The 14,485-nt window shown below is 49.4% G+C and overlaps 1 protein-coding gene across 1 annotated transcript; it reads left to right on the forward strand.

Moving 5' to 3' along the window:
* Positions 1 to 10,965: 10,965 nt before the first annotated feature.
* Positions 10,966 to 11,367, forward strand: NHLH1 (nescient helix-loop-helix 1; the record flags this gene model as incomplete). The annotated part of the gene is made up of 1 exon (XM_080919759.1): positions 10,966 to 11,367. One exon carries the CDS (start codon positions 10,966 to 10,968, stop codon positions 11,365 to 11,367), a length of 402 nt encoding a protein of 133 aa, XP_080775885.1.
* Positions 11,368 to 14,485: the final 3,118 nt, after the last annotated feature.

The raw sequence follows: 14,485 nt of genomic DNA on the forward strand, positions 1-14,485 counted from the left end.
TTTTGTTGGGGTTTTTTTTCTTTTTTTTTTTTTTTTCTTTTTGTAAATATATAAATAGCAAGTTTCATTAAAATTATCCAATACAATTTGTGCTTGTTACTTGGTATTCTTCCCAGGCCACCGTGTCCAGTGACCTGGACTAGAACGCAGTGTGTGCTGCTTTGCTGCAGAGAGGAAGATACTGTTACAGCTCAGGCGAAGTGAAGCCCCTCTTAGAAGAACAGCGTTAGAGTAGCTCCTGCTTATTCACTGACTGAGCAGGTACAGAGATGAAGCAGGCACTGCCCTGTAGCCCTGGATCGCTCAGGGTTGGAGGGAGAGACGAGGGCAGATTTACAACTCGATGTAACATTTACTGGAAGTGACTGTGAGTCAGGATTTAGAATTCACCACATGCAGAAGCACAGCGAGCAATAGCACACATTTAGGAGATGGTAAATGACCTGGTATGCTTGAACCATGAGGATAAGCGCGAGGTGATGAGGCAGGGACCAACCAGGAGGTTCTTGGATGGCATTCAAGAAAGTTTGAGCATCCAGTAAATGGCACGTGTTTTGTGGGTGAATATAGGAGTGGTTTGGGACAGCTTCAGAAAGAGCCCCGGCTCTTGAATAAAAGTCTTCACAAAGCTAATGTTGTAGAGCAGAGCCGAAGGTGAACGTGGGCCGAGGCTTGAGTCGGCCGAGGACAGGAGAGAACCAGCAGGAGTGAAGTCCTAAGTGGGGCCTTCCCTCCTTGTTACTGGCCAGGAGGCTGTTGCTCACACATACCTAAAGACCAGCAGAGACAGAAAAGTGGCTGTTGTCACAGTTCAAACACTCCCGTGTTCCTTGGTCAAGCCATTCACCTTTTCTAGAATCCTGCTGAGAGGAAATGGTATTTCTCTAGGTTTCTCTCCAGGCTCCCTGGAGGAGGCATGTTTGGGGTTCTGCGGTAGGAAACATACCCTGCTGCTTTCCCTGCAAGCCCCCAGTTGGAGCTGGAAAAGCTGTGTGCTGTGCTGGCACTGGTGGGAGCCGAGCACAGCTGCTGCCATAGTCTGGGCCAGCTCCATGCCTCCCTCGGCCAACAGGTCTCCCAGCGGACTGAACAGTAAACTCCCTCATCCTGCTGGCAGCTTCAGGAAGCGGGGACATGGCTGGGTACCAGAGAGGGGGCTAAGCAGAGAAACAGAGGCTCAGGCAGAGTCAAGGGATCTGGGTGGGTGAAAAGGAGAAGACTACAGGATATGAGCTCGTCCTCTCTCTGTCATGCCCCCTTCCTCCATACTGTACCACTCCCTACCCCACACCAACCCCTCTGCCAACAAGAGCAGAGCCCAGTTCCCGGGTTTTGCAGAAGTCAGTCGGCTCCACAGGAAGCACAGCCGAGACTCACACTCCTCCTCTCAGACGACTGTGCTAGCCCATGGCCTGCAGCATCTGAGGGGCTACATATTTTGTAAGGCCTTAGCTTTCCTTTGTCTCCTAGACAGGCCTCATCACCCTGTGCCTTCTGAAATGTTTCCTTTTCTAGCCCCTTTCTGCTTCCCTCCTGCCCCGCTCTTGCCTGCTCCTATTGACCCTTCTCTCCCAACCCAGGTAGAGAGTTCAGTGAATGACCACGTATGCTCTACTGCCCACTGGGACACCTCCTCCCTCCTGTCTAACCACAAGGCTTTTTCCCTCTACTGGTGCTTCTCCAGCTTATTTGAATAAGGGGGTGACTATTCTTTTTCTAATTTCCTGGTTGGACACTTTTCTTTTTCTAACTTCCTGGTTGTTGTCCAAACGTACGTTGTAGGAGGGGATATTTACTTTTGTGTGTGTGTACATGTGTGTTACAGCATGTATATGGTCAGAGAACAACTTTGGGGTGTTGAATCGCTCCTGTCATGGGACCCAAGAATCATGGGTGGCCATATACTCTTACTGGCTAAGCCATCTATGGTCCAAGACTTTTAAACATCCACTTCCTGTTGTTCTGTACTAAAACCCCACCTTATTCGATAGAACTTTGTGCCTTTGAGGAAACATATTAATTTACGAGGGAATTAAATTATTTATTTATTTATTTTGAGGCAGGGTTTCACTGTGTAGCCCTGGCTAGCCTGGCACTTGTTACGTAGAACGGGCTGACTTTAAACTTACAGAAATCCACCTACCTGCCTCTGCTGATCCACTCCTGTGTCTGCTTCTGCCCCTGGGGAAGCTTAGCAGGGTGTGTAGGTGGAATGCAGGACCTTGGTTGGCAGTGAGTGCGCCGGTAAAGAACGCACACATACCTGGGAATAGCTTCGGAGAACTGGCTCATTTTAATGGGAGGAGAGAAAGTGGTATTTATGGCCCTGTGGGGGTTGGGCAGAGTCTCTGGGGCAAGGTTTGTGTGGCCTGTGGCCATGCACAATTGGCCAGGACAGAGGTGCCGGAAGATACTTCATCTGCATACTCAGGGGCTGGGGGTTCCAAGGGGGGAAAAACTTATAAAGCCAAACAAGGAATGGGGCCTGATAACTCAGGGTAATAATTCTTACTAGGGTTGGTGGGGGGACGACTTTCTGGCGCCAGGTGGGGGGAGGGGAGGAAGCCAGTGCCTGCTGTCCTCATATGACTTAATCTGAGGTTGAAGCTCTCCTCGACCCTTCCCCCATTTAATCTGAGCCATTAACGTCCCACAGGCCTCTACTTTCTGAGTGGTAGGTTTTAAAGAATGTGCCACAGCCAACTTTAAGTTAGCATACAAAGCAACTTAGTTGTGGCATTTTCATATATATATGTATATGTGGTGTGTGTGTGTGTGTGTCATCTTCCTCTACCTTATTGATTTTTTCCATACTCCCTGTATCCAGGGACTTATAATTTCTAGCACCTTACAAATCATGTGGGTTTTTGTTTTATTTTGTTTTGTTTTGTTTGTTTTTTGACAAGGTCGGTCTTGGTAGCCCAGGTTAGTCTCAAATTCAACCATTCCTGCCTCAGTATCTCAATATCTTGAATACCAGAGCTACAGTAGGTGCCACCATGTTCAGCAAATCAACTCTTGATTTGATAATTGGGGACTAGCAGAGGAGTGAGGCTGCTTGCCTGGGGACAATAAGGGGGAGAGTCTAAGAAGAGTCTTAGATCTTTGCCATCTCTGAGCCTGGCTATAGAAGCAGCCCTTTCCCTGTGTATGGTTAAAGCATTAAAGATATGGTGTTTTTTTTTTCTTTAAGACTCTGAAGTTTGGATGCAGGGAAGGGATGTGACCCATGATAACCCAGCAAGGCTGTGTGTATATTCCATATCAGACCAGTTCTAGATGGGTTCTACCCAAGTTCAGAGGATAAGGGATTTGCTTCAGGCAAAGGCCAATGGAGAGGAGCCTCGTATGAAGAGGTCAGGCACAGAGTTTCTGCTCTGATGCTTGTGTGATGTTAGGAGGGGCTTTGCCCCTTTCTGCCCCCATGTTTTCTGTGGAGTGTAGACTGACAAGAGACAGCTCTCTAGTCCACACTGGCTCTGACTGGTTCTGTGAAGGAACAACTGGGGTTTTAGCCTCCTCTTCTAAGGCCCTCGAGGAAGGGGGCCATTTGAAAAGACGATCAATTCATGAACTCTCAGAGATAGCACAAGGGTCAGCACTAGAAAGGAACACCATTGGCCTCCATCCAGGAACTGTAGAAAATTGGGAAGTAAGGCATCGTTTCCTCAAAAGAAATAAAGAGGGAGGAGAGGGAAAGTTAAGAAGGGGGGGGGGGAATAAAACAGAAGAAAAGAAAAAAAGGCTGAAGAATCTGGAGTCCTTTGGAGGCCAGGGTTCCAATGGGCTCCTGGATACATTTTTTTATTCTCCATGAACTTAAACTAAGCAGGCAGAGGAACCTTACACTCCTGGGTAGAGAAGGGCAGTGAAAGCCATGTGCCCAAACCCAGAAACAGCAAGAGTGGAGGGTCATCTCAGGGGGCCTAAGGAACCATTTACCTGAGCTGATGCAACTGTGAGCCAACATTACCATCCTCTGTCCCAACTAAGTGGTTGCTCAGGGGTTAGGGGTGGGACCCTGGAGTCCACACTCTCCCCCAACTCACAAGTAAGGAATGGTCAGAGATACTAGAGGGCTGGGATTTAAAACTGAAGTGAGGGACAAGATCCTGAGAATGAGAAAGTGGCTTAGGAAAGGAAACAGAGGAAGTAGGGTTCCTGCTAGGGCTGAAGGAGGGAGAGTAGGAGCCCAAGGGGAGAAAGGCCAGGCGGGTGTGGCCCTGAGGGGAGTAGGCCCAGTGCTGGTGGTGACAGATGGGAGGACACAAAGAGGAGAGCTTCAGGGAAGACAGATGGATGGGGGAGGGAAGAGGAGAGGCCTGGGGTAGGGGTGGGGGTGGCGCAGTGGATGGAGGTTGTAATGAGATTGGAGATGGGGCTCTGAGCTGAGGAGAGGTGAGTGAACTGGAGGAAAGGCTGCCTTAGGAGACAAAGGCGCAAAGGCCAGGCTGGCAGCACAGAGAGTGACAGATTGTGTAGTTAGCCAGGGTGGAGACCCGCTGTCGCCTTGTAGAGGCACAGAGGTAGAGACAGAAAAAGACAGACTGACAGATTTTGTGGAAACCAAGGACAGAAACTGGAAGGTGAAGACACACAAAAACATTGCTGCCATTTGCAAGGGATGGTAGCTCCTGCTCAGGCTTCCCTTGCCTGCGTGGCCTCCTGTGTCCCAATGCATGCACCTCCAGTCACTAACAAAAATAACACCTCAACCACAGCCACTGTCAGAGAGGGGTCAGGTGGTGTGTACGGCACAGAAAGGGTTAACACTTTCTGCTCTCCCTGCCAGCCAGTTTGCCTGCTTGAGTCCCCAGGGCTCCCCACATATGTCATCCCCTCTCCTGCCAAGCCCACTGCTTCCCAGCTTCTCCAGTCCCTCCCCTTACCCTCAAGAACTAGCCCCAGCCTCTGTGTCTAACCTACCCTTCGATGTTCCTCTCCCCCAGAACCTCACAGTTTGAAAAAGTGAACGTCTATGAAATGCAAAATAACAACCACAAAGGTATAGTCATTTTCTCCATCCCCAAAGCCTGCTCTCCTTGTCTTCCCTTGCAGGTGAGCTTTTACACACACACATACACACACACACACACACACACACACACACACACAGAGAGAGAGACAGAGACAGAGAGAGATACAGAGACAGAGAGAGACAGAGAGAGAGAGAACTCCCAAAATGGAGAGCTATCCTCAGCTTCCCTCAGGCACATATGTGTAGGGAGTTGGGATGAACACCGTACAGTTCACTTAGCAGTCTCTCATGAGCTGTTTCACTGGGTGTCACAAGAGCCCTTTGGTGAAGGTGACATTATGCCCATGTTACAGGTGGTGAAAAGAATCTAAGGAAAGTTACATGACTTTTCAAGGTCACAAGGACCTGGACCCAGGTCCTGCAGACTGAGGTTTAGTAGACACAGTGTTTTCTCTGCTTTGATACTATTAACTCCTCTTTGTTGCCGGTTATGAACTGCCCTAGGAGTTCCTGAGTAAGGCCTGGGACTAGGAGTCCCCAGAGCCTAAGATCTTGGAATGACAGATGCAGAGGGGGATGAAATAGTCCCCTGAGTATATGGGACAGCTAGAGCTGGATGCTTCAGGGACAGAGGTTGTGGGGCTGCACGTATCTGAGCTAAACAGCTTGCAGAGGGAGAGGCTGGCACCAGGACTTAGGCTCCCACACATTGCTTTCTGCTCTGTGATCTCTCAAGGTTCTACTGTGTTCTTTACCTTTTGGGATCTCTGTCCCCTGTTTGGATGACACCTTAACACTTGATTATTGTGTCTCCCTACCCTGCCTTATAGCCCGTAATTTTTTCTCTTCTTGACAACTGTCTGCACCTCCTTCCTGCAGGGCTTCTCTCAGACTTTCTTAGCTTCCTGTTCCTGAATATGTTCCTCCGTCTGAATCTCATAGCAGTCTTCTCAGAGTCTGTCATCTGTCTGTCTGTCTGTCTCTGTCACACACACACCTTAGATCTCTACCTTCTGCAAAGAATTGACAACCTGGCCCTATCCACCTGCCCTGCCTCTCTGTCTCTCCTCCTGTCTCCATCCTTTCCCCCCATCTTCTCCCATCCTCCCCCATGTTACTTTCTCCCACTTTCTTGGATGGGTTGGAGGGCAGGAGGGTGGGGAAGTAGAATTGTTGTTGCTGGGGGCTCATTAGGTGGAGATTGGTTTTTAATCAGCACCATGGCAATGATGATGCAAGAACCAAGCCGCCACCTGATCCCCTGCCCCCCCACCCCCTCCTCAGGCCTTCTTTCCCCTCCAGCTCAGCCCATCTGCTGGCGCCTGGGCACCTGTCTGGGCCTGCCCAGGTGGGAGTTGGCACCTCCCAGGCCTGGGGGTGGGGAGAGGAGGGTGAGCTTGGGGAAGAATTATAGGACTCCCTGTAGGGAAAGCCTCACCCTGGAGGAAGCCCAGAAAAGGTTGAGAAAGCACAGGGAAGTAGCAAATCCTTCCCACCGCCTGTGCTCCTACTAGGGTCTACACTACTACAAGCATTAACTCACTTATCTCCATGGCAACCTACACAGTTATAATTTACCCTGTTTTAAAGAAAAAAGGACATTGAGGCTCAAAGGTCATTATTTACCCAGGGTCATACAGCCAACAGAGCCCCTTTCGCTGTGACTCACTGTGCCTGGAGTCTCTGTCTCTGGTACTGAGGCTCAGTGATGATGTCCTGCCACTGAAACCACGGGAGAAGTTCCATGCTGAAACCCATCCCAGTATTCTCTGTGCTCCCCTTAGGCCTCAGAAACTGACTCCCCCTCTCAGGCCACCCTGCAACACACCCACACAGACTCAGAGCCACACATATGCCCAGGCACAGGCCCTGGAGGCAGTTGAGCTATTGACGTGAACGTAATCAGTGTTCATTTGCACATAATTTTGTATCTAGTTTTCTTGTTGCTCATTTGATGGCCTGCACACTCCGGCAGCCTGCACTGCCCTCCCTCCTCTCCTAGAGCCCTTCCAATCTCTGCCCTGCCTTTCTTGGATCTTCTCCTCCCTCTCTTATTAGCTCTTTCCTCCCAAGCCCCTGATTCCCATGTAGATCAGCTTGGACTGATCAGCCTAGAAAAACTCCTTGTGGGGGTCTCCACCCAGATTCTGACTCCAGTGCTGGCCTGGTAATGAGGTAGGTAGGAGAATGGGGCCTGAAAGAGAAACTATGAGGTTGCTAAAGTCTCAGGATGGCAAGGGCTAGGACCTGAACAGCAGCAAGGGGCAGCCAGTTAAGCCGTGGGTGCTCTCTGTATGAACTTACTTACGGGAAGGACTTCCAGGTTACTGGTTACTTAGTCTTTTCATAGTTTCTCTCCTAGTACTTTGGGGAGCCTTCTTCCCAGGAAACGGGAGACGGAAAAGGGGCAGTCAGAGCCATGCTGGGACTCAGAATGGAACTATGACATTTAAATCTAGCTTCTTTGGTGTCCCTGCCCTGCCACCTCTAGTGTGGGAGACTGAGGGGGTTCATCTGTGGTCCTGCCCTGGCTCTTGCTTCAGCCCCACCCCTTCCCCAGCTTTCTATTTCTTGCTTATGAAATATGCATGGAGAACAGATGTCCCTGCTCCCCCACTCCCCACCCCCCCTCAGGGCCAGCCCCCGCCCCCAGTTCCCAAGGGGTTCCCAGATCCCTCTGCCAATGGCTGCCTGGCCTGGATGTTTAATATTGATGAGGGGGGTGCCAGGGCCAGCCAATAGAGAGCTGGGGGTGTGTGTGTAGCTCCATATATATATACACACACAGAAGGCTGGGCCAGCTCAGGTGTGTGTATGTGCTGTGTGTGAATGTGTGGGTGTGTGAGTGTGTGTATGTATGTATGAGTGTGAGTGTGGGTGACTCCAGTTCTGGACTAAGACAATTTCTTCTGCCTAGGCCTTACATCTCCATCATGTGTACCCTTCTCATCTGTCCTGGATGCTGTTCAGCCACAACAAGCTGCCCCTAAGAGTTCTAGACACTGCTCACTAACTTTGCAGACAGATGACCTTTGAGCAGGGAGAAGAGACTACGCTGTCCCCCCCTTGCTTGCCACCTTGGATCCCTGGAGAGTCCTTCTAGGTAAGGGGAAACCATGCCCTGGGGAAGGGTGGGCATGTCCCTCCTAATCTCTGACTGGAGTCCGCTCCCTGAACCTTCCCCCAGGAAGGGTCTCTCTCCATCTCTGCCTCTTTCTTACCTACTTCTCTTGGATTCTTTGGGCAGCATGGATGAGGGGCAGTTGGAGGAAGCAGGGTGAGAATTCCTATTGGATACTTGGAATTGTTGCTTCCCTGCTTCTGGGCGCCAGAGACTTTGAGAGCAGACTTGAGGGGAATACAGAAGCTGCTGCGGGGAGTGGAGGTGGGGAGAAGGGAGGGGCAGGGAGATGGGTCGCGACAGATGGGGAGCAGAAGGGAGGACACCAGAGGAGTGATGGGGGACTCGGACTCGGGAACATGGGGACTGGGCAGGGGGGGAATCTGGTTGCTATAAATGTCCTGAGAACCCCAAGCCTGAACTCTTGGTTCCAGTTCACTTTGAGAGTGGGGAATTAGGGACACCGAACATGTATGGGAAATGCTCCCCCCCCCCCATACTATTTCTGTTCTCTTCCTTTGGACCCTACAATATAGAGGATGTTCATAATCTCAGCATTAATTAGGTTGTTTTATGTCACAGTCAGTGTGCAGGTGTCTCTCCACCATTAGATGCTGGTGGTCTTGTGTGTGTCCCCTTGAGAGCTTAGTAACTGCTCTGGTCTTGAACCTGTCTTCTGTGGGCTAGGGTGGGGCAAGCCTAGGAGAAAAGGTGGCTCCCGTGAGAGGGTGTCAGCTGTCAGCTGTTGAGCTAGGGCTGGGGATGGTGACTGGGAAGGATCCCAAGAGCCTCTATCTCTTTCTGTCCCTCTCAAGGCTGAACTCACTGGGAAAGGCCCAGTGGTTCCGAGACACGCAAACTTAGCTGAGCTCCACAAGGGTAACTCCAAAGAAGCTGCCTATGTCTTCCTCCTCAGGCTGTGCAACAGGCTGTGGGGTGAGTTTCTGAAGTCTTCCTTACAGAGTCACCAAGAGGGCTAGGGAACGGCTAAGAGCTAGACTTGCTAAGAACAGAGCTGGGGGATGGGGTAGTCTTGGGTAGGTGCATATGCTGAGAACAAACACCTTCCTTCGGTTCTCACTGGCAGGGTGGTAGGGCCTGATGTCTGCAGTGGTGACTTCAGGAGGTTGAGGGATTCTGAGGAGCTGAACGGAGGTACCTGTTCCAAGGTCCATATATCCCAGTCCCCTCAACCACGGCCATCTCTGGGCTTGCAGGTCCCTCCCCCAGCCCAGTTTTTGCTCTGCCTTTTCCCTTATTTATTATTATGCAGGAAATTCCTGAATAACAAAATCTGCTATCACAACAAGTAAGTGTGGAGCCTGAGCCTATTAAGCATATTCTCTGATCTCCAGAACTTTCTCATCTTGTGAATGTGAAATTCTATACCGTGTAAAGGATGGCTAGCTCCCCTCTGCCTTGCCCTCCAGCCCCTGGCAGCCAAGCCACTGGTTTCTGTGAAGTAGATTAAGTTAAAAAGGTAAACGAGTGGGGTCACAGTATTTGTCTTTCTGTGACTGTTTACTTCCCACGGTATGATGTCCCCAGGGTTTAGTTTCCTTTTCATTATGACAGGAATCCTCATCCAAGGCTCAAGGTCCATTATGGATACATTGTATCTACTTTGTATCTGTCTGTTCACTGGCTGGTGGACCTTTGAGTTGCTTCTGCCACTGCTAAGAGCTTTCAGGTACCAATCTCCTGCATTTCCACATTTAGGTTTTGAGGAACATCTGGGCCTTTTTGCCTATAGCAGGTGTACCATTTTACATACAAGAGTATCATTTCTTCATATTCCTTCCTACACTGATTTAGTTTTAAGGTTTGGGTTTTGGTTTTTTTTTTTATACATTCTCGGTCTCTAGTGAATATGAGGTAAGGTTTCACTGTGGTTTACTTCATATTTTTAGTGACATGTATTCACACACACACACACACATATATATATATATATATATATATATATATATATATATATATATATATATATATATATTGGTCATTTGTGCACTGTCTTAAGAGAAATGTCTGTTCAAGTCCTTTCCTCATTTAAAAATTTTGTTTTTCCATATTTTGGTTGCTCTGGACTGTCCTTTTTTGAGACTAACTATCCAGGATAGTCTCAAATTCACAATCCTCCTGCTTCAGCCTTCTGATTGGTGGGGTTACAAAGGAGTATGCTGCCACACCTGCCTAGGAACTTGTTCATATGCTTTGCATATTAACCTATTACCAGAATCCTGGTTTGTGGCCGTTTCTTTATTCCATAGCTTGAATTTCCACTGTAGGAATTGTTCTCTTTAGTGCTCTTTTGTTAAGTTTGGTGTCGACTTTTTTATTTTTTCCTTTTTGCTTATGCTTCTGTTCTCTATTCAAGAAATGATGGCAAGTTAATGTCTTGAAGGACTTCTCTATTTCCTTCTAGGAATTCAGCAGTTTAGCCTTCGGTCCTCTCATTCCGTGTTAGTTTGCCTGCTCTGTCTTTCCTAGGACTTTGTACTTCCTGTTATTCCTCCCGCTCCTTTCCAACCCTCTGGTCTTTCTAGCCTTGTACAACTCTGATGCCAAGTTTGGCTCTCTTTTACCAGGACACACACACACACACACACACACACACACACACACACACACACACCTGCTCTGAGCTGCCTACACCTTCAGCGGTCAATTCTCAATTGTCTTTCTCTGTTTCAGGCTCCAGGCTGGAATCTTAACCATGGAACTTTGAAGTAACTCTGCTTTCCAGAGCTCAGTACCAGACCCCAGCACTCCAGGCCCTTCCTGCTTTTCTCACGGCCCTCTTTCAAGCTCCTAAAGGGAGGGGTGGGAAGAGGATCCGCATTTCCCTAGGTGGGGGTTTTCCACCATGATGCTCAATTCTGACACCATGGAGTTGGATCTGCCTCCCACCCACTCGGAGACCGAGTCAGGCTTTAGTGACTGTGGGGGCGGGCCGGGCCCGGATGGTGCTGGGTCGGGAGATCCGGGAGTGGGCCAGCTCCGGAGCTCGGAGCTTGGAGAATCGGGCCGTAAAGACCTGCAGCACTTGAGCCGCGAGGAGCGCAGGCGCCGGCGCCGCGCCACGGCCAAGTACCGCACAGCACACGCCACGCGGGAGCGCATCCGCGTGGAAGCCTTCAACCTGGCCTTCGCCGAGCTGCGCAAGCTGCTGCCCACTCTGCCCCCGGACAAGAAGCTCTCCAAGATTGAGATCCTACGTCTGGCCATCTGCTATATCTCCTACCTGAACCACGTGCTTGACGTCTGAACTCAGCCTGCGTCCTGCCCTTGGAGTCTCCTCCCCCTTTTCCCTGGGGCCTCTCCAGAGCCCCTGTCACCATGCATTACTTAGAATGGCCGGCTCCTTCCCATCCCAGAGGACCAGGCTCGTGTCTCTAGTCCTGAAGGCCACTTTCTTTTCATTGGCCAGGAATGTGAAGAATGTTTTTATGGGTTCCTTCAGAGAGTTGTTGGGCCTAGCTGGTCAGAGTTGCTTGTCAGAGTGGTCAGAATGGAGTCTTTACTGGGTTCTAAGCCTAGCCTCTACTCAGCTGCTGTCTTTTCTGCCCTTTGTCCAAGTTTTCAGAGACCCCAGACCCCGACTCTCTGTCTTCTTCTGGCAATGGTGGGACTCAGCATCATAATCGGAAGGGGAGCTGACTAGTGGCAGAGGTTGGGGAAGCGGGGGTTCCTAACTCCCAGACCTGTCTGTCCATGCTGGGGTGGGGATGGGGGGGAGGCATGGGCTCTTGGGAGAGATGAGGGAGGTGACTCCGGGATAGCCAGGGATTATAGAAAAACTCTGCCTTTCTTTTGTCTCTCTCGTTCCTGAGGCTTAGGATATACAGACCTCAGATCTAACTTGGTAGTGAGTGCCTTGCCTTCTTGGCGCTGGGCCAGTCCCAGGTCCTTTCCCACACCTGCCATCCCAGAATTCACCTTTTCCCTGTGCCGGCTAGTAAAAGGAAAACCTCAGTTCTGGGATAAGGATGAAATCTCCAAACAGCCCAGGGCACTTTGCAGACGGCTCAGGCTCTGGGTGGGGCAGCTCTGCAGCAGCTGCTTTTATCCCAGTGGACCTTTGAAAAGACGCAACCCCATCAGCTCCTCCCTCGGACACAAGAGGATGCCTGCTACTGCCCTCTATGACCGATCTAGGGCCTTATTACATTTTCCCCTTCCTTTCTTAAACTGCCATTGGAAAGACGGTGCCCCGCCCGCCCGTGCTGCTGAGCCCCACCTGCCCTTCGTAGCCTTGTCATGGGAGTCTACGGGCCTTAGACTCCCTGTAGATGAACTTACTGCTTTTCTCTGCTCCATCCATCCTCACACCAAACTCCTAGCTCTACAAGGATATTTATTTATGTATTTATTTATTATTCACTTATTTATTTATTTATAAATATTACTATTTATTACCGAGTTATGCACTTTGGGGTAGGGCAAGGGAGGCTCCTTGAAGCCAGTTCTAGCTGGGATCGTCTTGCTTTCTCCCAGCCACTTCTTTCTTCACCAGTGCAAGTATGTGTGGGGATACACCCACTATACTGGTACCCCTTCTTCAGCTCCATCTGTCTCTATCCCCTTTCTTCTGGAACAGTACTCCTTCCCAGCCTCCCAGCTTCTGGGGGCCCTCTCTCGATGGCTCCTTGCTGCGCCCACCCTGACAATCCTCCTTCAGTCCTATCTACTCCATTCCTCTTACCAGCCCTGCTTTTTCCAGTACCACTAAGAGCAGACCCTGGGATCTGTGTCTGGTGTCCTGAGTGTAAGTCTTTGTCTGGTTGCATTCCTCATTTCTTACAAAAAAAAAAAAAAAGAAAGAAAGAAAAAGAAAAATTAAAGTGACCTCGATCTAGTACCAGATATGGCTGTGGCTCCTTTGTGTTGGAAAGCTGGCCTGAAGGTTCTGTAGAGTGGCTGTCGGCAGTCCTGACGTGGAAACCTCTTCTGAGCGCCTGTATCACGACAGCTTCATGTGGTAAGTAAATGAAGACAGAGAAGAGCGGCTACAGAGAAAAGGAAGTTATGTATCGTCTTAGCATTCACGGAGTGATTCTGTTTTTCAGATCCGTCTCCCCATAGTCTTGAGAGAAGGCAGCTGAGTGTTCTGACAGAATCCAAGTTAAACCTGTGTCTTTAGAGAAAGCCAGGGCATAACATCGAGGCATTGCTTTTTTGTTTATCATCTATAGGCAGGGTCAAAGTTGCTTGGAACTTCGACTCCTGGTGTGTTCTGTGCCCCCTAGCATTAGATACACGCGTGATGGAGAACATGTTTCTGAGAGAATGAGGAAAGGGCGGTGCTGAGTCTGGGCTTATATGACTGAAGCAGGTAGTCACGGATGCAAGTCTAGCCCCGATTCCTGCCCCAAAACACTAAAGGGGAGAAGGTGCTGAGCTGGCTTTAGAGGGGTTCTAAAAGCTCCTAGAATCGTTTTGTAAAGACAGTTAAGCCCAGAGAACACCTTGCCCAATGTCACATAGCTATTAGGGACACACTTAAAATTTGGTCCCCAGATGTAGCTTCTTTTGGGCAATGGATTGATTGAAGACAGGGTCCTATAGAGCTCAGGCTGGCCTCAAACTGGACATACAGCTAAGGGTGGTCTGAAATTTGAGATCTTCTTTCCTGTTAACATCCCAAGTGCTGGAATTACGGGTGTTTACTGCTATAGCTAACCTCCCTGAAATGACCCAGCCTGACAGGTGATGCTCCTTTGAATTCCCTGTTTTAACAGGAGAACTGAGAAACAGAGAGACCGCTGCGTGGTAAGAAGGCAAAAGTCTGGAAACCACTCTACAAGGGAAACAGAAGATACATTTGGACTTTTGTTTTATTTTTGGTTTGGTGCACGGGATGGGACCAAAGTCCTCACACATATGTCTTTCTTGATAAGAGTATATTTAGAAGCTAGAAAAAATATATAATTTATAGTATATATTAAGGGCAGTTCAGTTGGTAAAGTACATGCTTAGCATGCCCCCAAACCTGGGTTTGTTCCCCTAGCATTGTATGAAAGGGGTTGTACCGACACCTCCAATCCTGGCACGCTAAGGCAGAGGCCGTTGGATCAAAGTTATCATCAGCTACAGTTGAGACAGGTTATGTGAGAGTCTGTCTCAAAACAAAGCAAGTTGGGCTGGAGAGATGGCTCAGCGGTTAAGAGCACTGACTGCTCTTCCAGAGGTCCTGAGTTCAAATCCCAGCAACCACATGGTGGCTCACAACCATCTGTAATGGGATCTGATGTCCTCCTCATGTGTGTCTGAAGACAGCTGCAGTGTATTCACATACATACAATAAATAAATCTAAAAACAAAACAAAAACAAGCAAAGAGTAGATTTAGAGGTAAAACCATCCTCATCTTTGAATACTAAATGA

This window comes from Micromys minutus (assembly GCF_963924665.1).
Source record: "Micromys minutus genome assembly, chromosome: 1".
In the NCBI taxonomy this organism is placed as follows: domain Eukaryota; kingdom Metazoa; phylum Chordata; class Mammalia; order Rodentia; family Muridae; genus Micromys; species Micromys minutus.